The 25271-nt window shown below is 38.5% G+C and overlaps 1 protein-coding gene across 2 annotated transcripts in view; it reads left to right on the top strand.

Annotated features, from left to right (window-relative positions):
* The first annotated feature begins 4793 nt into the window (after positions 1-4793).
* Positions 4794-25271, top strand: part of ssbp2a (single stranded DNA binding protein 2a) — a 37211-nt gene continuing 16733 nt past the window's right edge. For both annotated transcript variants that reach the window (XM_020920923.2, XM_020920922.2), the window contains exons 1-2: positions 4794-4935; positions 23121-23193. In XM_020920923.2, the coding sequence (XP_020776582.1) occupies positions 4880-4935; positions 23121-23193 (129 nt within the window). In that variant the 5' untranslated portion in view covers positions 4794-4879. The remainder of the gene's footprint in view (positions 4936-23120; positions 23194-25271) is intronic.

The following is a 25271-nucleotide window of genomic DNA, read 5'->3' as shown; positions in this document are numbered from 1 at the left end:
ACAGCCTACCAGAGTAATAGAGTAGTTAATACGGACACAGCACCTCTGTCCTGACCTTGATGTGGGACCATCCATCATGTGTGTTTAGAGAAGCAACCAGGGCTAAGGGGTCGTCAGGACGGAGGATATTTTAACCTATAGGTGTGATCTGCTGTGCCCTCAGCGGGTAGATGAGGCAGGTGAAAAATAGTATGGTAAAACAGGCGTAAGATTTAAAAGTATATGAAGCCCGGATTTCAGTACAAAATGTTAATGTTGCAAGATGTAAAGTTGTACACAAAACACATGGGAAATGCAGGATTTCTACTTCTAGGATAACTCTAGCAAGCTTCAGTCATACACGAGGAAATACTATCTGCATACTATCTATCAGGACGACAGGGCATGTGCAAATTGCTTTAGATGTTTATATTTTCACTCTTTATTTGTTGCATTTTAACCCATTTTATACATGTCACCAGTCTGCCCACATGTACACTCAGGACATGCTCAGACCAACTCCGAGTTTCAAATGTAACGTTACCCCTGCTCAGAATTCACAAAAGAGTTATAATTTATTTTTCTTCTTCTTTTTTTTTTTTTTTTTTTTTTTTTTTTTTTTTTTTTTTCTTATCTCATGACAAAAAACTTTTTTTTTTCTCATTTGTGAACACAGTAACACAAGAAAAATTAACCCTTAATACCTTACACACATTTGGGGTTACAGCTAAATTTGAACATCAGAAGCAGTTACCGTATTGGTGCAAATCACCACACACAACTGAACATCTGTTGCCCGTGTTAGTAATACACCATTAAACAGCTGTTTGATTTCTGTGAGAATCAAGACTGTGATGTGTAAAATGACTCATATTATGCAAATTGTTCTCTGTTGTTTTAAAGCATATTCATTTCGTTGAAATATTGTATAAGTGTCATGTCCCATCCATATTTGTCAGTCGCCTTAGTGCTGACTCTGTCATGCATCCACAATAAAAAGAAAATAAATAAAGAAAACAATGTCAGTAAATTTAACAGTTGAAAGATTCAAAGCTCAATGTTTTTATTCAGTAACCATGTGCATTTATATGATAAACATTGCTTTTATGTTTTTATAAAGAAAATGTTTGTACAGCTCATTAGAGTACATCAGTATGGTGACTGTGTCTTGTTTAGTTAGTAGAAAAAGTGAGTTTTGTCATTGTGTCTATATTACAGATAATGACAATGGTTAATAAACTAGTTTGCCACACAGCTTTCTCATTGCATAAGTTCATTTTAAGGCAACATGCAAAATCTGTGCAGTGAAAATGTTTGTAAATGGATGTGCTGAGGGCTGTAGTATACTTATATTACCTTGACAAACTCACAACTATTGATGTGTATTCTTGTACTAGGCCGATTATTTATAAAGCTTCTGGCAACTGGCAACTTTAACTTCAGTTCATTTGAAGTTAAAGTTATTTTGTGGGAGAGCTAATTGTTTCTAAATTAGTGCTCTTACTAAGAGACACCCTCTGTGGAAATGTATTATTACATAGTCAATAGACAGGCTCAGTTAACAAAGACTGTTTGCCAAAGAAAAGAGTGTAAAAATTAAGACTGATCTTTGCTTGTGTTTTAATGAAAATACAAAAAACAGATTCAAGTTTGGATCTATCATAAAGATATACTGATTTTATATACCTATGAATTTATTAGTATTTTAGGTTGAAATTACAGTACTACTACAGTACTTCATAATAGGGGCGAGCTTCATGATGCCTGTTGCTGTTCTCTCCACGCCCTTCTAATCTAAACTGGCATCTCTCGGGGTCCCGCCTTTCCCACCCCTCAAAAGCTCATGCCTCATTGCACTGTCCATGATATCAGGGAGGAACTATAAACTGCTCAACAAAGCAGATTACTTTCAATTAAACCATGACAAAAAAAAAAAAAAAAAAAAAAAAAATGGTAAAAACATGCATTATTCTCTTGTAACCCTTGAGATAAAACATATCCTTACAGTGAGGAAAATAAGTATTTGAACACCCTGCTATTTAGTTCTCCCACTTAGAAATCACAGAGGGGTCTGAAATTTTCATTGTAGGTGCATGTCCACTGTGAGAGACATAATCTGAAAAAAAAAAAAAATCCAGAAATGTATGATTTTTTTTTTTATATATTTATTTGTATGATACAGCTGCAAATAAGTATTTCAACACCTGAGAAAATCAATGTTAATATTTGGCACAGTAGCGTTTGTTTGCAATTACAGAGGTCAAACATTTCTTGTAGTTTTCACCAGGTTTGCACACACTGCAGGAGGGATTTCGGCCCTCTCCTCCACACAGATCTTCTCTATATCAGTCAGGTTTCTGGGCTGTCGCTGAGAAACATGGAGTTTGAGCTCCCTCCAAATATTTTCTATTGGGTTTAGGTCTGGAGATTGGCTAGGCCACACCAGAACCTTGATGTCCTTCTTACAGAGCAACTCCTTGGTTATCTTGGCTGTGTGCTTCAGGTCATGTTGGAAGACCCAACCTTGACCCATCTTCATTGCTATAACTGAGGGAAGGAGGTTGTTCCCCAAAATCTCATACTATCCCATATGCAGAAAAACACCCCAAAGCATAATGCTACCACCCCCATGCTTCACAGTAGGGATGGTGTTCTTGGGATGGTACTCATCATTCTTCTTCCTCCAAACACAGTTAGTGGAATTATGACCAAAAAGTTCTATTTTGGTCTCAGCTGACCACATGACTTTCTCCCATGACTCCTCTGGATCATCCAAATGGCCATTGGCAAACATAAGACGGGCCTTGACATGTGCTGGTTTAAGCAAGGGAACCTTTTGTGCCATGTGTGATTTCAAACTATGACGTCTTAGTGTATTACCAACATTAATCTTGGAAACGGTGGTCCCAGCTCTTTTCAGGTCATTGACCAGCTCGTCCCGTGTAGTTCTGGGCTGATTCCTAAACTTTCTTAGGATCATTGAGACCCAATGAGGTGAGATCTTGCATGGACCCCCAGTCCGAGGGAGACTGACAGTCATGTTTAGCTTCTTCCATTTTCTAATGATTGCTCCAACCGTGGACCTTTTTTCACCAAGCTGCTTGGCAATTTCCCCATAGCCCTTTCCAGCCTTGTGGAGGTGTACACATTTGTCTCTGGTGTCTTTAGACAGCTCTTTGGTCTTGGCCATGTTAGTAGTTGGAGTCTTACTGATTGTATGGGGTCGACAGGTGTCTTTATGCAACTAACAACCTCAAACAGGTGCATCTGATTTAGGAGAATAAATGGAGTGGAGGTGGACTTTTCAGATTATGTCTCTCACAGTGGACATGCACCTACGATGAACATTTCAGACCCCTCCGTGATTTCTAAGTGGGAGAACTTGCAAAATAGCAGGGTGTTCAAATACTTATTTTCCTCACTGTATATTACTGTGAGCGGATAGACCTGACCTGTAACTTGGCCTGGTGGCATCAACTGCTTGTCTCCATGGAGCTAGACATGATGAATTGCCATAACATTCAAGGAAATGCAATAACATCTCCATGGACATGACAGTACTAGAAAAGTTACATAGTGCACCTTTAAGTTTAAGGTTAAGAACTTTCCTCAGTCTACTTTGTGCATCAATAATAGCAAAAACAATCACTCCAGCATGGCTACATAGACTTCTTGTGACACAATTTTCAGTCCTCTATCCTGTGAAGCAGCTCTGGTTAAGCCTGTCAGTGGTTGTCATGGTGATCCCCCAGTCGGGACTCATCCTAAAACCAAAAACTTCTCCTTGTGCAAAATCAAGCTTCATTAGGAGTATGAAGGGGAGGGGTGAGAGTGGTTAGGTAAAGCAGACAGACAGGAGTGAAAGAGAGTGAGCGAGAGAGAGACAGGAGTGCTCCTCCAACTGGGTCACATCACCGGAGCATTGCATAAGCATCAACACTGTTGCCCCTATGCCCCGGCACTCAATGATGTTCAGACTATTGAAATAAATAAGGAAATTCAAATTCACAGTCAATGAGCCAGACGTATAGCCTACAGTGTTTTAATTAGGATGACAGTTAGAGGCACTGTGTATTACATGGACATAAGTACATGTGTGGAGGTGTGCTATTGTCTCATATGAGGAAGTGGTGAGAATACAGTTGACTCTTTCTGTCTGCCAGTTTGGACAGCAGCATGACATAGCACTTTTTCTCTGCTGCAGATACCATGACCTCTAATACAATAATACTGGGATGGACCAAACCTGTCACATGAATACTTAATTAGGATGTATACCATAAAATGGTTAAGATAAGGTTAAATGAGCACATTGTCTTCAGGGAGACGAGCACAAAAGCCAGGTGACACTTTTTCCTCCACAAACTACAATTTGCTATACTCAGATCTGGGCTATATGAGGGCCAATGTTGGCTATTATAAGTTAAATAAACTCTACTTAAAATGTGGATTTGTTTTCAGTGTTGCCTATCCATACTCTGGAGTCATCGGCAGAGGGTGTGTTTGTCTATAAAATGAACCACCAAAGGCAGTTGTTTCAAACATTTTGTTGGACGGTTTCAAACCCCCCTGTGCACAGAATAGAGAATGAAGCGAGAGAGCGTGGCTGTGTGCACGTCAGGAAGACTGAGCACTGAGCCTTTCCATCAGGCACAGGATGGAGAGGCTGACAGACAGGCAGAGCTCAGATAGACAGGGCTGCTGAAGGGGGCGGGGATACACTCGTGTGGGCGTGACCAGCGGCTGTCACTCACTGATGGTTCCTATGGTGAGTGGGCGGTTCTAGACTGCAGGATATCCAATGGGAGCCGCGGCTGCTTGTGTCGCCATGGTGACGGGGCTGTGCCAGGGAGGTTGTGATGGGTTGACAGGTGCGTGACAATCGGGGCTCTCTGCAAGCATGTACGCCAAAGGCAAGAGCAGCAGCGTGCCGTCCGACAGCCAAGCCAGAGAAAAGTAAGTTTTATTTATGGGGGAGGAAGCGGCGGCGCGAGGGGAGTTCACGAGCGGCCGGGGGCAGTCGCACACTGAGCTGCGATAGGGGAGGGCACAGACGAGCTTCAGCGGCGTGCTGGGGGCTCCGCACAGCGCTGTGCATGGCTTACAAACTTAGGGCTGCTGATTTTGACTATTGCTGTTATCTTTTTTTTTTTTTTTTTTTTTTTTTTTTTTTTTTTCTACTTTTCTGTTTTTGTTACATTTTTACATTTAGCTTGCTTAATTTACTAAAACGTTACTTCATAGTTGTTTTGCCATATATTTGGTTTAAGACTTTTTGGGTAGTGAGTTATTTTAAGTGTGTATCTGAATTGCATCTCAAACTAAAAAGTGACTGAGTTGAGCGTAACAATGTCATTTAGCCCGAGTATGCAGTTTCAGTGTGTTGTTTCAGTCAATAACCAACTCATGTGGCTTTTGTGGCGGATACTTGGGACTATACAGATGGGCTTTGTGACAGGTAGCCTACTAACTGGCTTTTTCTAATATCAAGTTTGGATAATGTTATGCCTATGATAGACTAGCCATCATAATACTGTATATTTCCTTCACTATGTTTCTGTAAGTAGCCTAAATATCAGATTTAGTCAGGTCCCTTTAATAATTGTGTGACTATTTCAGTTAACATAGTTCAGCTGGGCAGGGCCATACAGAATGTGGCTAGGTGAGATTGTGATGAAAAGCTTAGCCTAATAATTTTGTGTGTGCTACCTGGAGGGATATTTTCTGGTGTGTCTTGAAGATTGTTGGACTTCTTATTTGGGATTTTATTTATTTTAAAGTAAGGTGTCTTTGGATGTTCATACAGAGACCACAACAAAGGAAACACTTCTAGAATGTTTTGAGACCAGATGAATAAGGCACTGAAAGGCAAAATCAGGAGCACCAAAGTTGGTCTGTTATAAGCAGTGGTGTATGAGTTGTGTGAGTGTAGGAGCAGACCCAGCGATGCCGAGGCTTCAGTTGTTTCTCATTTCTGCAGCTCAGCGGGGTGTTTGAGAGAGAGAGGCCAGGAGAAGCTATGCACAGAACACAGGCAGGTCTGGCTGAGGGAATTTGCTGGATCATTAGTTTACACTGTTGTAGTATTGACCTCAGAACGGACCCCTACTAACACTGGGTCTTGGCTTTTGGCCCAAAGATGTAAAACATGTCTTTCTGTTAGGAACGTGCATCATTGTTAACCAACTCTTTGATTGTTTTCAAAAAGCAACATGACTCAAAATGTGATGGTGTTAGAGGTGGTGTTTTTTTTTTTTTTTTTTTTTTTTTTTTTGGATCATTTAAATTTATGAAAAAACTATTCTGGCATATTCATCTTAATACCAACACCAGCATTAAACAAACCTGGGTTAAATACTGTAGTTATTGTGTCATATTGATTAAGCCTATATATACTTGCCTTGCATCAACTTTAACACACCCACTGTTAATCACACAAAATCATATCAGTATAATTAATCAGGACAATCTTGATGAAGGAGCAGTTAATACTTTTGCCTAAAACTACGACATGTTTAAATCAAAGGATAATTTTCTCATCTTAATGAGATCTTTTTATCCAGATCAGTCATTTTCAGTTACATGTGTCTGTATTGAAATATAACATGCTGAGATAAGACTGTAGGTGAAGCCATTAAGATAACATAGACTTAAATAGTGCAATTTTTCATGCAACACACTTTATTGTACAGTCTCTGCTGGTTACATCTCTCTCTGCCTTGCTCTTCCTGTGCCGTTTCTGTGCTCTCGCTCTCTGTGGCTCCACCTGTGTTTTGGTCGGGCTTGATTCTGATTTGAAGTGACAGAACATGGCCACTCATGGTGTACTGCAGTTGTTGGACAAGTATAGGTTTCAAATGCAGTTGGAGGACATAGTTCACATCAATTTACTTATCATTAAACTGAATTGAAACTGAAATTCTTCTGTTGCTGCTCAATCCACTGACACAAAATGTTAAATGTAAAAATCCTAGAAAGGAGGGTGACCATATTAAACTCGATGTAAGAAAGTTTCAGGTGGTGTCACTGCTGCTTATGCACTGAGCACAAATGTGGTGCTGAAGTGTGCCTCCTGCTTTCAGGATTGTCATCACAACTCTCTCTGAACTGCGACACCTCACAATGCTGCCAGGAGGCTGCCAGTGCAGCACAGAGCAATGCATGCTGGGAGTGTTTATCTGACTGAAGCAATTCAGACTGCCACTCCAGCTCTGACAGCGAGCTATATTATGGAGGAACACAATGAGACCCCATCTCTCAGTGAAAACACTGCACACTGTCCACTGAGCCAAAGGGGTGTGCTGTGACCTGATGAACAGGATAGAAACAAGATGCTCTGGGGACCTGTGTGTCCTCATGTGATGACTGTAGTACTCTTTTGAAAGACTCATTTTCAAGTAAATTAGGATGACAGTTTGGTGGACAGTAATCTTATATTGTGGCAAAATGTGTTGGATGGACAGCACTGATCTGAATAGAATACAGACACTCTGGACTGGTCAAATTGAAACAAACTATCCCAAAGGCCAGACAATTTGCTTAAGTAAGACAAACGAAAAGGAAAAAAAATGTAACACATGATAGCTTAAAAAATACCACTATTTTAAAGTAAACATTCTAAACAGTACAACTTAAAACCACCAAGTATTTGAATTATATTAAATGAATAGGTTTCTCCAGACACAGAGATAGTGCAAGTAAACTAAAGTGTATAGGGCTTTAGTTTAGTGCTCTTTACGAGTCCTTTAACACTGATGATGATGATGCAGCAGAAAGGGCTGTGTGAGTGTCCCATCTGAGCCACTTGCCTCCAGCCCATCTCCCATATGTTTTCCCTCTGAACATCAGCTCCATCTGTCCGTCATGCTGAAGTCATGGCAGAGTGTGAACCGAAACGCCCAGTGATCATTATACATAATAGCCACTTCAACTCTCATGGGACTCTGTTGAACAAGTCTGTCACTGTCGTCTTCTGCGGGTGGTCAAAGCTAACGTATCAACTGCTGATGTTATAATATGACCTGTGTTTTAGATCAGTCTCAATGTGGGATTACAAAAGTGACTTGTGAAATGCAGGCTTTCCTCTTCAAAACATAGCGATGATGACAGTTTGACAGGGCTCTGATAAAAAGCTCTTTTTAACCTGCCGAACACATTCCATCTGTTAAAGTCTTTTTATCTGCTGGCATTCCTGCTCGTCAACTCTTATCCCTGCACCAGAGAGGGGACGTTGCCACCAAAGTGCTATCAAAGCCCATAGATGCACTGTGATTGATGCTTCAGGAAAATACTTGACATGTCAATCAAGACAAGAGGCCTAGAGGACAGCACCCACAGACAGCAGAGCACCCACCCCACATGGCACCCATCCAAAACAACGCAAGGACCACTGAGAAGGGGTGGAGGGGCTGAAGAGACTTATAATGTTCGGAATCATCAGATAAAGAATGGCCCAGAGTGGACACCGGTCTCCCGAGTGTTGAGTGGGTGCCCACCATCTTTTTTATTAAATATTTGAACAAAATTACATTAAAAAAAATTACATAGTGATACTGATAGTGCTGGACAGTTTAATCTGCTTTTTCACTTATGATGATGCAGTTTGCTATGTGTACTAGTTTTTGTTCAGTATCCTAATAATTGCCAGAGCCTTTGCCAGTGCTACACCATTTAATTCATTTAATGCACAGGCCATGTCTTTAGTCGACCAAACATTTCTGCTACTCGACTACAGCCCTGTAGTGCATAGCTTTGTCATCTGTGGAGTTTTCTCTGATTTCTTTGTTGCTCTAATTTATTCTGTTGCCATCTAACACAAAGTGACAGAGAGGTACAGGACATTATTCTCAGTTGGTCAGTTTACAGTTTATGTCTAGAATGTATATAAGCAGCAGATCTTGTGGTATATTGAAAAAAATTTTTGTTGCCCCCAGTGACAAAAATTATGCACAGCTTTGCTCCAAACCACAATGTGCTGGACGCTCCCTCAAAGCACTTCCTGTAACCTGAGCTCCTGCTCAAAGTAAACACTGCCGGTGGAAACAACTCTTTCAGATCGAACAGTTTTATGTCAAGTTTGTATTTATACACAATATTATCTAATGTCATTAGTTATGCTTGAAACTGCAAATTAGTTCACTATTTATGTTATTCTTGATTTTAATAAGTAAAACTATAATCTATTGTTTTGAAATAGCTTTTGACTACTATAAATGTATAATCTATGACACAAGTGGATCTTTATTTAAATTTTTATTTTATATTTATTATTTAATTGTTCTTTTTTTATTTGGTTGATCCAAAATAAAAGAAAGAAATCATCTAATTTTTGGTTAAAAACTGCAACACTGATTTCAGCCTCTTTGTTGTAATAACATCTACAGTGATGTACCAGAAACAAGTTTGCAGTGCTGCTGAATCCTACATGTATCATTGTCTAAGAAAAAAACACAGAACAAAAACAGTGTAGCAAGTACAGAGTAGTGGGTGTGTTTGGAGTGTAGAGGAAAACAGGAACTGTCTGAGCAATGGCGTTTTGAATCCTGGAGATTGAGATATACATGAATCACTTTTCACTATGTTTAAAAATATTGTGAAATGGTTTTTGTTGCAGTATTTTCTGATCTCTGTTATCACATTGTTTCCTTATCAAACACATACCTGAGTTGAGTTTTGTTTCATTTACACATTTAAAACACAAGCCCTACAAAAACCCTGTTCCACCTGGCGTCATATGGTAACACAGGAGCTCCACTGTGCTCCACCATGTTTTTAAACTCTGTACACCTTTGCTGGAATAATTTTGATCATTTCTGCTCTGGAATTGTCAATCTTTATCAGGCTACACTAAAGGTAAAAGGTAGCTGTTAACTTGAAAACTTCATGACATCACAAGGTGGAACAGAGCATTTTGAGCATTGAAGATGTAGACAGATCAGTAATAAAGGGTTACTCCAACATGTGTGACTAAAACAAAACACAACTTCAGGTACATTTTGAGTAGGTAATAGGATTATGACATGCCTTATACTCACAAGAGTCAAGTTTCAAGTCAAATATAGGACCTTTAAGTGTGATGACTTCTATTGTTCTTGCTTCTACATTTATCCAGGCTTTGGACCAGCACAGAGCAATGAAAACCGCATTGTGCTGAAAACTGCATTGTGTTGCTATAGTATATTCTCTATTGAACTTGTGTTGAGTGCAGATCCCCCTTTCGTCTGCTCTGTGGAGTGGAGGTTGGTTGGAGTCCTTTCTGCTGATATATTCTCCATCATTGATATGCAAGCCACATCGCACAGACACTAGCGCAAGGTTAAGCATGCGTGACGGCCAGGCTTAGGAGCTGCTTCAGACGCTCCCTCCTCTCCTCTTGTAGCTGTTTGGTTTTCAGTCCACTTCTGCAGACTATCACACGGCATAATTGTTTAGTAAAATTAAAACTTCAAGCTGGTTTGACATGAAGTCAGTCCTACACATGTACTGTCCTCTCTGTGCCTGAGGAGTTTTCAATGACACTCTGTCCCCTGGAAATATTGTAGTGCTACTTTTTATTTCAACAATTTTACAAAGAGTTGACTACTACTCTAAAACAAATGCATTCAGTTCACCACCCATTTCTTTCTCATAAATGTGTCACTAAAAATAGGCTTATCTTATTCAAACGTTGTCCTCACAATAATGCATTCATGTTCTTCCATATATAGTTCAGGATTGTCTCATTTGTGAATTTTGTGGTTCAAACGAATGGCGGCACATAGGTCTGTCACAATAATTACTGTCTATATCGACTTATCGTTCAATATTTGAAAGCTGGAACAATATATTTTGGTGCTCAATATTTATTGTGTGCACAGTTTCTTTTCAGTACTGGGAAGATTTTTCTGTAATAAGGTTTGAGTTGTAGAGGGTCACATTTTTTGGTGGTGCCCTCTCAAGCACTTGGTGCCCTACATGCTGTGCATAATGTGCGTGCGCGTAATGTTGCTGTGTGTAACGTGCGTGTGCGTATGTGTGTAATGTGTGTGTGTGTGTGTGCGGAGCGATGGCTCTGGTTGCAGGATACTGATCTGATGAGATTAACTCCAAGTGACTGTTTGTGTAGCATTATTGTGTAGAATCAACAAAGTTTTGGTGGAGACTGGAAATGTGTGGAATGTCAAAGGTTTTAAGCCATATCAGCCTTCTTTCATATACTCATGTTTTGCCAACGTGTGCATGACAGCAGTTATCAAAAGGACAAGAGCTGGTGAACCTGATCTAGAGTGAATTGGGATCTGTATTGCTGCCACCATGTGTTGTTGTTATTTGCATCTTAATGTAGATGAACACTAAACTCAAGTCTGTTTTGTGAGCCAAAGAAAAAGCATATTTCAACCACACTTTGCCTAAATAAATGATTTTTATTGTACGTCAGAGTGCCTTGGATCTCCTTCTATTTCTTTTTATATTTCAGACTTGCTTTGGGAAGACATAAATATACCTGGAAGCAACTAATACAATCAGTAAACTAAAGGCACGCAAAATGTAATTATTTAAGATAATTTTACTACAATTTATTTGATTTTATTGCTTTATAAGACTACATCAGATAAACTTATGTTAGCTTGTGTGATGGTGATCTGTGGGATCTTGGGGATGCTTTTTCTCTTCCTCTCACTGTCCAAAGGCACATTTGTGGACAAAAAACATTAAAAATAATGTGAGAGTTCATGGTCTATAAAGCCTCATTGTTGACCATCATCCGTTATGAGAAAGAGTAGTTCAGTCTTTGGCAGTAGCTCTCCCAACACTTTTAATGCATTTCGGAATGGGATTTTTATGTGTTTCTGAGCTACTTTAAAGTTAAAAACTAATTGACCCTGCATGATCACAGTTCTGATAACTTTATTGCTTATGTGTATAACAGTTTAATACATCCTTTGACTTCATGGTATTCGTAGATTTACTGTTTTCTCCTTTGGGAAAGAGCTGAACAAGTAAAACACACTCCTTGAAATTATCGGTGCCACTTCAAGTGTGAAATTAAACAAACTCCCCATGAGAGCCGACTCAATCTCAACAAATCAAATGGTCATGGAATAAATGCATCTTTTATTCCACTGACATGTAATACAAACATAGACTTCTTATTTAGCATAGTTATGTGACACATTTCTCCTCAATACTCTGCTCAATTAGTGTTTTGGTAAATATTACTGCTCCTTGGGCTCTCTGATAAGCTGCTGGTTCCTGTTATCTGGGCCTGGCCATTGTTGTCTGCTGTGGGAGGCTGTGAAGTCGGAGCTTTGCTGACAGGACTAGCTGCTCCATTTCATCTGATTGCGAGTGTATGGGCGCGGGCTTCTCATTGTGTTGTCTCTCAAGGCTTAATTGCAACCGCACTAATTTGCCTGTTTTCCACATCAGATTGGGAGTGGATTGTCCCAGCTGCCAGTGCACTGCTCCCGTCTGCAAAATTATACCAAGCGCAGATTTGAATGTCACTTTTTGGCAAAAAAAATAAATAAATAAAAAAAAAATCCCATTGTTTGAAAAATTAAGATGCAATAAATTCTGTTGTGGCTTTAAAAATATTATTCTTTTTAAAAATTGTTTTAAAATATATAAATTATTTGTAAATATATTGATCAGGTATGAATTATGATAATCTAATCCACATTGTAATTTGAATGCAGTTGCAATTAGCATCATAATTTCCTCTGCAAGCATTTAAATTTCTGTAGCTAACCCTATAATTTAGATTTATGCAAACTGTTTCGAAATGCATGGGATTCTTAAATTAGTTTTGCAGGTCATTTCATCTCTCAAATGTTAATACATTTGGGTGTGTAAAATGTGATATTTGGACTCAGTTCTACTATTAACACTTGAATAATTGCAGTCTCAATTATATTTTTCCAAAACTCCAAAATAATTTTGACTGTATGATGATAGGAAGATTTAAGATGTGAAAGATTGAAATATAACTTTTATGACTCATTACAAGCTAAGCACAAAAGTGTGTCATTCTGCTGTTTATTTATTGCAGCTCATGTTTTTTGTTTGTTTGTTTGTTTATTTGTTTTCTTCAGTGTTGTAGATTTAGAATAGCTTTTTGTGAATCAAATCTACTCTTAGGTGTCAGTATTGTGTCAGTGGCATACCCTCTGTATTTACGTCGGCAATATAGCTGAAAATGTGCCTATTTATACATTTCACAATTAAAATCAATCTTTTACAATACAAATACACCTTTAAGAACTGTAATATTACAACCATAAAATAATATCTCCTCTTATGAAATGAGAGTTGAATGTGGTTAAATGAGAGGGACTCAACTTCTCTTTCTGTGCACAGTTTTTTCATTATTCCTCTTATATTCCTGACTTTATGTATTTGGCTGTCCCCAGGGGAGGGGGCAGCAGGAGATTGTGGGATCTGCAGTTAATGAAAGGTAAACATGAATCCTTCCCTGAGGTGAGCTGGGGAGTGCACCAGCCTTCCTCTCTCTCTCAGGATATGAGCTTCATTCTTTTACGCATGCCATTTCAACCCTCCATCAATAATAAAGTCCACTCTTTGCTGGAGAGAAATTTCCCTGTGAGCGACTTCTTTGGTTAGCCTAGCACAAGAGTTTTTGGATTGCAAAGCTAAGAAATACATCCCTCAGTATTCAGTGTGTTGGAGTCATTGTGTATAGCTGCTGAACCCCTTAATGCTGTTGAAGTAGGCCAGCTCCTCTCACAAGTCCCAAAGCTAGCAATGCTGATTTTTGCCAAGCCACTGTTGGGGCATCAGGCCTTCTTCTTTTTTTGCCAAACCACCGCAAAGGGCTTTACTATGAGTTGTGCTAAAGTCCTGAGCAAACATTTACCAAGCAGAGCAGCGCGTGACACCATCCCTGTGGAGACAAAACACGGCCATGTGCAGATAACACACAGTCTGTTTGAGTGTTTTCTGAGGCAGCTTCAGCGCGGGATTATGACACGTGTACAAGATAATCCTCAATGAGAATGTTCCGGCGTTGCAGAAGTTTCAGTTTTAGCCCAACTCCGTGTGCACAGGTCAGTGAGCAGCACTGAGTAGAGACTATAGTTCATATGTACAGTATATAGTATCTCTCACCACAGCGCTTTGCCTTTAGTCGGAGCCATTACCGGGACCCTTGGGGATGCAGTGGAAGGATAATGGAGAATATAGATTTAACTTGCAACCATCAGCAAAAATACCAATTAGAAATGCATCAGCGAGCAGCCAGTGCTCTGGCCACAGAGGATTAATAAAAGGCATGGATTTGACAAAGATATGGCAACAACAATATATAAAAAAAAATAAATGTTTGTCACAAGTGAACAGAGAAATGGTTTGTTGATTTTAATCTGTTATGTGCAGTATCAATGACCAGTAGGGGGTAAAGGGTACCCAGTGCAAGGAGGGGTTCCTCACAAAGTCTTTTAATATGCATTTTTTTGGACAACATGTAGTTTGGGCCCACCAAGATGATTTGTGTCCAGGCCCAAAATTTGGTTACACCTCTGATAATCAGTCAGGAGCAACTAAATTCTATAAATATTTTGTTCTGAAATTATCCCTGCAGCAGACATCTGCAGTGTAATATTTTGCTCTAGATTAAGCACATACACAATTCATAAAAGTACTATTAAAAAGTGCAATATCTTTCAACACTTTGTTAGTGGTAGCGCTTTTGACTTGGTCAAAAACTTGCCAACATGATTTCAAAGTTTGATCACTTATTAAAAAATATAAATTGAGTTTTATTTTGATGAATCTATGTTAGATTTTATATTTCAAGTTCAGTAAACATATGTCCTCTGTGGAGATGAGGCAGTGGACAGTGTCCTCTCAGGCTGCACTCTCCTCGCGGCTCTGTCCTGACCTCCCCTCGGCTCTGCCTCCAGCTCCGTTCATTAATCATTTACTCCTCCTGTCTCTCTCCCCCTGTCTCTCTCTCTGTCTCTTTCTTGCTCCCTTTTCTCTCTCTCTGTCATTTCCCTCTCTTTTGGTCTCTCTCGATGGCTACGTTTGTCCTTTTCTCAGTACTGATTATATGCATCATTTTACTTCTATTTTCAAATGTTCCATTGGCACATGGGATAAAATGGATGTGTGCTCTATTCAAAGAATTTCAATAGCTTTTACTAACTTATTTTTTTAATATAAAACACTAAACGTGACTTGAACTGGCCAGTATGTTCCCAAGGACAAAATAATAAGTAGAATATAGTTCTGATGAAATGTATTCCAGATATTAATTTTGAGGCTTGATGTACCTAATAATATGGCCAGTGACTGTAGTTGAGTGTTGTTTTCTTGAAGCCTTGGGATGAATTATTGAACAAGAGTAATGGGTCTATATTTGTCGTTGTTTATCCTCCCTGCGTGCCCTACCTTCCTCACCACTGTCCCACCATCACAACAGCCCTCTACTGTCTGTCTCTGCTAATGAATCAAGTCCACTTGTTTAGCTCTTAATTGCATACAAAGCCTCAGTCTCTCTTAATTAGTCAAAGTGCCATCACACGTGGGCCAACTGTTGCAGCAATACTGACAAAGATTGAAAAGGTGCACTATGTAACTTTATGTAAGGGTCTGCCTGCCTGCTTTTCTCCATAGAGATGTTATTGCTATATTCCATAGCATATGGCAGTCAACCTTTCTATACATGTGAGAGACACCACCAAAACAAGATACAAGTCAGATCTGTGGAGAGGCAATACCAGTGACTGAATAACAGCAAGATGGATGGTTCAGTTTGATGCCATACTGTGGAACATTCAGGACAAGGTAAAATCTTCATGCAGACAAGCAGATAGCCCACACCAGAAAAGGTACATAGGGAGCATTTAAACTTTATTTAGAGTCAATATAACTTTTTGATACTTTTTGAATGTCTGACTGCTGCTAATAAGGACTGGCACAAAAAGCCTGGTTGCTGCTGTCACTGTCTGTGTTGCATCATACTGAGACTGCAGTGTTATATAACGTGACAGAGGGGGAAATCTCCAACACTTCCCCATTGTCTCCAAGCTTCACCTCAAAATATCAGAAAATTAATTCATATGAGTCTTGATCCAGTGACAAGATTGAGCTTTGGCAGACCAGTATTCATGTTATTTTCTGACTTGTTTTGAGACCCAGATTACACTATTTTCTGAGCTATGTTATACTGTATTTTCCTCACCACAAACATACCTGGAGTTGTGTTTTGTTTCATGCACACATTTAACACACAAAGTATGCATATTTAGACTGAGTTCTCTCAAACATACTGTTCCATCTTATGATATCATGCAATAATACAGGAAGTGCTCCACTGTGTTTTTAAACTCTATACACATCCACTAAAAACATTTTGGCAAGTAAGGCATTTTGAGCTTTGGAGATGTAGACAGACTAATAATAAATTGTTACTCAAAATGTGTAAATGAAACAAAACACAGCTCCAGGTATGTTTTTGATGAGGTCACAACATTATAACAGGTCTTAAAGCTCACAAGAGTAAATTTTGTGTAAATTAAGGTGCTTGTTGCTTGATTATTTAGATGTCAGAGATGTAGATTAGTATTGTGATTCAGAGACATGCAGAATTTCAAGTTTGAGTATGAAATGGAATGACTGACTACATAAAACTTTGAAATAATATATATTTTTGTAAATGTCCATGTTTAACAACACAAATACTTGTTTTTGTTGCTACACTGCCAATTGGGTTAAGTGATTTTGTACCATGGCGTATTATGCCAAAAACACAGTCATTGATTTCTTTGTGAAAAAAAATTGTCTTGGTGGCACATCTTGTTTTAAGACTATGGTAGCACGAACAATCTATATTTTATTAATTTTATTGTATCACATTTTTAGAGTTTAAATGTCACGTATTGCCAGCAAGAAACATGCACTAATAACATACCAAATATAGTTACTGCTGCATGGTTTTGACACTAGAAGCATATTATTTGTATCACCAAGTTTTATTCAGCTTCCTTTTAGACCATGGGGGCCCACCATAGTCTCCTCTTTTAATGGGAAATATTGTAGCATTTACCACTCAACTATTATATTTGTTGTCTTGGTCTGGGCACTGATAGCTTCTTGCTGCACACCTAGCTCTATGCTGGAAGTCACCTGTCAGTACAGGGAAACATAGGAGACCACTTGTGTCAATGACACTGTGCTTTATATATGCACAATGCCCAACTACTGCACTATTGACTGTCCTCTGTTGTTATTGCCTCACACAAGGAGTTCATTAAATGGCCCATTTTACGCTTTTTTTCTGATCTATATTGTAATGTTGTTCCTCATCAAAAACATACCTCGAGTTGTGTTTTGTTTCATTCACACATGTTTAACACACAAATTCTTCATTATCTCGGCTGAGTTCTTCTGTTAAACTGAAAGCACTCCTTGTGATGTCATGTGGTCATACAGGAAGTGCTCTGCTGTGTTTTTAAACTCCATCCACCTTCACTAGAATCATTTGGATGATTTCAGCCCTGGAATTGCCAAATGAAAAGGTAACTGTTAAGTTGAAAACTATATGAAAAGATGAAATGGACCATTTTGAGCTTTGTAGACAAACTAATGATAAAGGATTACTCAAATGTGTGAATGAAACAAAACACAACACACTCCAGGTTTTTGAGCAGGTAACAACATTATAACATGGCTTAAAGCTCTCCAGAGTCAGTTTTGTGTAATACAGCACCTTTAAAACTTGAATACACCATGTGAGTATATTTTATATTTGCCGCTCATTATATAGCCCTTATTTTTAGAGAACGCAGTGATTCTAAGTTGGCTAAGCTTTTTTTTTTTTTTTATCCCATGGAGGATTTTTGTGTTAATTTGCCAAAGACGGTCACAGCGGGGTGCTTGGCTAACGGAGACACCGCTCTGTGAGGAGCTTCTACATTAGAATATGAAAGTTTACACATCTCATGAGGATTGGTCTTGAGGCTCATCTGGTGCACCCATCACCTCCATCCTCTGCATACTTGCTTGTTTTTGCCAGTTTCTAATCGTCCCACCGCACCCCTCTCCCCAAACCAGACGCTTTCATCTCTCTCTCTGTCACCCCAGCAGCACTCTTCCTCCTTTGTCTTACCCAGAATCCTCCATGTTGGAAATCTGTGATCAGTGAGTTGTTTGTGACCTAGTTACCTGAGGTGGTTAACATACTTGCCCAAAGCAAACTCCGCCTAGTGATTCTCAGTGACTCTCTGTCTCTAAAAAACTAGCTATATCCAAAACGATCAACTCATAAAACCCAGTGGTGAATGAAGTACTCAAGTTTGTTACTCTGTACTCCTGTATCTGTACTGTAAAAGTACAGATACAGGAGCAGATGATTACTCAGGTAAAATGAAAGGTATCAAATGAAAAATCTACTTAAGTAAAACTATTGAAGTACCTGTTTCAAAATTTACTTTGAGTAAAAAGCATTTTGCTGAAAATTTTCACACAATCAAAGCATCAAATGTAGTGATTTTGACAAAGAATTTAGCTGATTTTAAGTGATTCAGTAGATTTTTCAATTCTTCTAACTGTTTTGGATATTAACTCAAATATGCTAAAAATAACTCTCAACCATTTCAGCAGACTCAAGCCATAAAGAAAAGTACTTTTTACTTTTCATGCCAGCTAAAACAATGTAGTGGAGTAGAAAGTACAGCTACCTAAATTGTACGTACAGTAAGTGTTGTATTTTTACTTTTGTACTTGATTACCTTCTGCCACTGAACCCATTACATTTTATTCATGACCTGCCTGACTAAAAAAACTACACTACTAAAACATGATTTCCCTTATTATTTTTTCTCAGTTTTAAAATTGTATTTGACATTTTTAACATGTATAATAAATGTGCCACTATCCGCTCTGACCTATATAATACAGATATTGGGGGTTGGTTTTTCATTTTTTTGTGGTAGTTGTTAAAATGTAATGTTCTTTCTTATGGGATCTTCTTATCTCAACTGTACTAATTATTCATACAGCCTCCTTTGGCATATCAAATCATTACGTTTTGTGCTTGCTAATAGTCAATGAAAACATGAATAAATGGTAAACTAATCATAATATTAGATTTTGTCATCGTGTCAGCAAGTCCTGTAAATATTTGTCGATTATGATCACAGTGTAATAGCTTCCGGTTTCATCTTCAACAGGGGTGAAATAATCCCAGCTAATCTATAAGGGCCAAATCCAATCAGAGAAGTCGTTGGCTGCGCGACTTGAGTCAGAGCCAGGCTTTGATCGCCATGGGAGTGCTGTAAATTGATTAGCAGTGATCTACTGGTCCCTTCTAAATGCTGATCTGGGTAAAAAGGGTGCTCCACTTTAGGCACTGCCATTCGCTTTCTTCTCAAAGTCTCAAAACAAGCAGAAATCTTGTAACTAAAGGTCTGACCAAGTAATGTAAGCAATGCTGTGTTTTGTGATTTTTGTAACTACAGGGATGTCAAAATGAATCAAGCAGTAGTTAGTACAAAAATTGCAGCCTAAATAAGAATATGTTTTAAATGTATTTATACTAACTTGAAGTATTGACTTTTATGTCATATTAACATGACCATTTTCATTCAGAGACTTTAGAAGCTGATCACAACCTCGAGTGGTGGTCAATTTGAGAGTGTGTTTCTCCTGTTGTAGAGACCTCAGTTTGCTCAAACAGTTGATTCACGTGTCTCAAGTAGTGTTGTCATGATACTAAAATTTCAGACTCATTTTCAATACTAAGGAATAGTCTCGATACTATACTACAATGAAAATAAAACATAATTTCTTAACATTAAATAACATTAAATCTTAATAATAATGAAAATTAAATGTTCTTTTTTTATTGTCTGGCCTTATATCTGTGTAAATCATGGTCCAAGTAGGTGCTATAGTGATCCATGGGTGTATACTAGTCTATGCAGTCTAGTTCTGAAACAGTTCAAGATCATTCTAGACATTTTCAGGAAATAGTCATTTTTGTACTGTGAGTGTGACTTTTTTTAGTATCAATATCTACTCAAATGTGTATCAGTTTCAATACAGATTTTCAATACTTTTGACAACTCTAGCCTCAAATGATTTCCATTGCAAGACAGAATCAGATTTTTAACACCAATCTAAAAGAGAAAACATCTGGCTGACCATTGTAACAATTTAGATCTGTAGCATCTGGCTCAAGCCAACCTCCCATTAACATTATCCCATTCACCTTGTATGACTTCTATATCTGCTTCACTATTCCTGGACATTTCTTATGTAGAGGCCAGTGCTGATCTGTTGTAGCTCTTGTAAAATCAATTGCAAGTTCACCCTTGAATGTGTTATGGGTGCAGGTCACTCTTCTCATTCTGTATGAAACCATCAGAGCAGGCCTGGATAAGTGAGAGATTGTAAAGCATCAGTTACACGCGTACCCATGCCGTTGTGTTTGACATTGGGACTCAAAGGGGAGAATAAATTGGCACAAAACGCTGGAACACAAGCACATTTGTTCCTCGGAAATGTTCCCATAAAAAAAAAAATAAAAAATCACGTATTTTATTCATACAGGGTTGTTGAGGTGTCAAGAGTTTTGTCAAGCCTCTCATTGTTCAGTTAACCTTGTCCCTGTGCAGCACTCTTGTCTCTATTTCTCTGGTTAAACATCAGAGCCAGGGTGCCACTAGGGAGGAAGAGGAGGAGGAAGAGGAGGAAGAAGAGGAGAAGTCAGGGAGATTCCAGCTACTCTTCATCTTTTTATGGTTAAAACAAGATGGCCACCGACACAAGGGAGTGGGCAGTACATCATGAGCAGACAGGTAGACGTCTAGAGGAGTTATTTTTATACACAAAAAAGAGAGCGAAGAGGCTGGATACAGTGGGTCACAGCAGCTGTCTGGGGAGGTAGTGAGAGAGTCTCTGAGCATCTTTGAGCAAATTTCATCAGCAACTTATTTATTTTTGAGATAGTTTTGCTAAAGGTGCAGTTTGTGGCTTTTTGCTTGGGAGTCCATCATCTGCTTGGTTCTTTGGTTATGTCATTGCTCTGCCTGGAATGTTCCACAGTATGACATTAAACATATTTATTAAATTACGGGTGGTTTTATGGCTCAAAAATACCAAGAAAAACAAGTATTCTGACTGTGAGTGGGGTGGATCTTACCTATAACTTGGTCTGGTTTGGTCTCCATGGAGATGGAAAGGTTTAATATCATACTGTGAAACATTCCAGACAAAGCAATAATATCTCCACAAAGAAATCATTTGATGGACCTTCTACCAGAAAAGTTACACAATGGATAGCTTTGTTTTGAGAAATGCCTAGGATTATTTGCAAATTTAATGAGATAATATGGGATGCCCTGAGCTTTTCTGAAACAGTTTTAGTTCAGAAATGTTGTGATTTAAGTCAGGAAAAATAATGTTGTAACTTTGTTGTTAATTCTTTAGTGACTGGTGGGTTCTTGAATAAATGTTGATTTCTTGTTGTTACCATATAGACAAGATGTTGGTTAGACACGGCTCTTATGGAGAAAGATTGAGAATCATATGGGTCCATTTATTAATACTGTTTAATAATACATTTTGCTTACATATGAGTGAGAAATATTTAATACATCTATTCTTTTAAGATGTATTTAAAAGTTATATAGTTTTAGTACATGATTTTCTTTTCCAGAAATGTCCTAAAACTTGTCTGTAAATGTCTTATGTGTGGCTTTAAATATTGCACAAATGTGAATCCACATTTCATATCTTTTAATTGTCAATCTGCATTATAATACCTGTATTATTGTAATTCCGACACATCTCCCACTTATGGAAAGAGTATTTTACTGCTTCTGTGACACCGTGTATTCCCATGTCAGTGTGTGTCCTGTATGCGTAAAGGCGTCGCTCCTCTCTCTCTCCCTCACATCCACACACACTCAACTGAACTGATGAACAAATCAAGGCTTTAATTAATTCCTGCTGTGATCAAAGCCACTGGAGAAGTGTTTCGGCGTGCTCCCTGGTGTAGACTGTTGGAGTGAGATGTTTTATCACAAAGACTCTTCACAGTATGTCTGCTCTTTTAGCAGGTGGATATTGTTTGTCAGGAACATCTTACTAAGGTTAGCATTAAGCGTTGTTAGCATAACAGGGCTTACATGAACTAAAATGTGTCTCTTTTTCGAGTGACAATTGTAACAGACTGTGACAGTCTTGTAACACTGTGTATTCTGGAGCTACTTGACTCTCCAAATTCACATGTTGGCATCATGTATTTTATATTTAGGTCTCATGGAGTTGAACTTTATTGCATGTTGAGATTAAAGGTTTTTTTTTTAATTTCAGCACATTTTTAAAAATTGGTTTAATTTAATAGTTTGATTCAAACATGTATCTGAACATCAGTTCACACACTCTTCAAGGCTCTTTTCAGAACACTGGACAGCTCTCATTCACAAACATATTGTACTGTATATGATCAGTGAATTCATCTTTTGTTTTCAGTACTACAGGTCTGTTCGCATGTGGTTAAGGGCTTTGGCTTTAGACAATATAGAAATCCAACAAAAAAGGTTCAGTTTGTGGGCACCCCAACCACGCCACAACAATGGAATACGATAAAGATGTTTATTGACGGTGGACAGACGTAGAGGTGGGGGTACAATCTCCAATCAAAAATGGTCGCCCAACTGATTCAGAACCCCCCCCGATGACGATATCTTCAGACTGAAGGATGGGCGAAAGACAGGGGTAGCAAGGAGGAGGTCGAGAGAGCTGACATGGACGGTGTTGTTGTGATAGGCCATTTAAATAGGGCTTCTGGGTAATTGAAGGCGTGGTTGAGATAAGATGTGGTTGGCTGGAGAGGTGTGGTCCAGCTCCTCAATCTCAGTTAAATCATATTATCTTCATTAATTGTAAGGTGCCTTCAAACTTGCTTCAATAAATTGGGACAAAATTGTAACTAAACCCAGGACTAAACCAGGACAGGCCCATCAGTCTGGTCTCAAACCAAGATAAATTAAATTTAAAAAATATATATATTGTTTATTGCACTGAAAAATCTTTACTGTGCATGGGCTTGCATCTCCATAAACCTGACTTTTACTTAGCCTACTTGTTTCTTATTGTTTAACTCTTCCTCTTGTCCCTGTGCTCTCTTGCAGGTTAGCATTGTATGTGTACGAGTACTTGCTGCACGTGGGAGCACAGAAGTCTGCACAGACGTTCTTATCAGAGGTGAGCTGCATTCACTCTGTCCAGTTTTAGTGTGACCGTTAAACATTGCTTCCAGTAAGTCTACTCTTAATTGAATGAGTGTGGCCTCTCACTGCTGAGCCAACAGGTCAGAGGCAGCAGTGGAGGGGGTTGTTAACATAAGCGCTGTATTATTAGTAGGAAAGGGACTATAGGTCTCACTTTTTATTGTTTTATCTACTCAGCAGCTTAGACTGTAGCAATATATGTTGTGCATTTTGTCCAATGTTCAATTTTTAAGTGTGAGCATAAAAAGAAGATGAAGTTATTAAGTGTTATTAGTATTTAGTATTAAATGGTAAAGTTCTGTGGCTATTCAAAAGTTGGCAGTGGGAAGATTAAAGGTGCGCTACGTAATTTTTCTTTTGGAGGGACATGTATGCTTCCAAGAGGTGCTTTTGCTTTTCCTCAAATGTTTCACAGTATGCCTTTAAATGTATTTACCTCCATGGAGACAAGAAGGCCAAGTTACAGGTGGAGAGATGAGTCCACTTACAGTAAGAATGCATTTTTAAAAAGGTAATGACACTTGTAATATCTCTAAATGTATAGATTTGTTTAATACCATATTGTGGAACATTTAAGGCAAAGCAAACACGTTTCCCTGGAGAGAAGCGGGTGGTGGGCCCTCCACTGAGAGACTGGACTATGGAAACAGATTATCTGAAAGTTATTTTTAAAACCTACATTTTAGAGCTTTTTTCCCAGTTACCATGTCTCAACATCTTTAGTACAATAATATTTGTCTCCCAAATACTAGTATCCATGCCGTGTATTCTCCAGTTTTACTGAAAGCTGACAATGTTTTCAAGATCAACCCAGGACTTGCAGACTAACACGATCAAATATAATTGGCTGTAGCATCTAAAGCACTCTGATGAATGAGGGCTTTCCGGTAAGAAAGCCCCTGTCTTTACAGTCTCTAGTAAAAGTGTCAGCAGAGCTGGAGGTGTTCCAGATACAAACGAGCAGAAAGCTAGCCACACTATTTCCTCTTATCCATGACTGGAGGGAAAGCGGTCATGACAACTTTGAACAGAGCTTGTTTAGACTGCCCTTCTTCAAAACACTGAAGACTCAGGATATGTGGGCAGTGGGCTCATTCAGTGATGTTTTCTCTCCTACACATGAGGTACAAGACACTATCCTGACATGAACTGCGGAGTAGTGCTGGAGAACAGACTATAGCCAATTAAAATGAGAAATGTGATCTGTCGCGTTTGGTCTGCATCGTGGCTCCCACTTGAGTGATGATGAGAGAATAAGTTCTTCTCTATTATAAGATATAACTCATGTTACTGTATTTCTGATGTCATCGTAGCTGAAGAAAACCATGATAAGTAATAGATGCTGAAATATGTCTGGATGACCATAAAATAAAGACTTTTTTTTTCTAATTGACAATCTAATTGAAGTCTCTGAAGGCTGTGGCTAAACCAGAACACTGAAATATAAAACTAATTTTGGAATAAATTTACAATTTTGATAATTGATTGCATTTAACTGGATCAAGACAGACGACTTCATTACTGCAATACGGAATACATTAGCTTCTTCAAGTGCGACATTATGTGGTCATCAAAGAAGTCATATTATAGGTTTATTTCTGTACAAACAAAACTGCAGAACTGATTTTATGCTCCTGGTCTTCTTGTGGAATTTCACAATAAAAGCTTTTTTATTGTTATGATGGTTATGTGACATTTTTTAACCCTACAAGAATTTTCAGAACACTCAGCCTTCAAATGCAGGGCAATACAAATCATTCAAACACGCATGAATCAACTGAAATCCCAGTTAGAAATTAATGATGTACACAGTTAAAAACTCTATGTACATCTCTATGTGACATCAATATCATGTCTAAGCCCTCTCCAGCATGTGACCTTGGTGTCTGTCTGCATCTGTATTAGAAGAAAAGTGGGTGACAAAAGGACAGACATGTTAAAATGCAAAGGGGTTCGGCTTACACAGCTTTGAGTGAGCAAACCATCCTCTGTACATCTTCACACAAGTACAATACACTTCTATATATATATTCAGCTCTTTATGAATAGACA

This window comes from Boleophthalmus pectinirostris, unplaced genomic scaffold (assembly GCF_026225935.1).
Source record: "Boleophthalmus pectinirostris isolate CB_2022bp ecotype Guang Dong unplaced genomic scaffold, ASM2622593v1 HiC_scaffold_4, whole genome shotgun sequence".
NCBI classification, from domain to species: Eukaryota; Metazoa; Chordata; class Actinopteri; order Gobiiformes; family Gobiidae; genus Boleophthalmus; species Boleophthalmus pectinirostris.
Note: the sequence above shows the minus strand (reverse complement) of the source record. Positions and strands in the feature narration are given on the sequence as shown.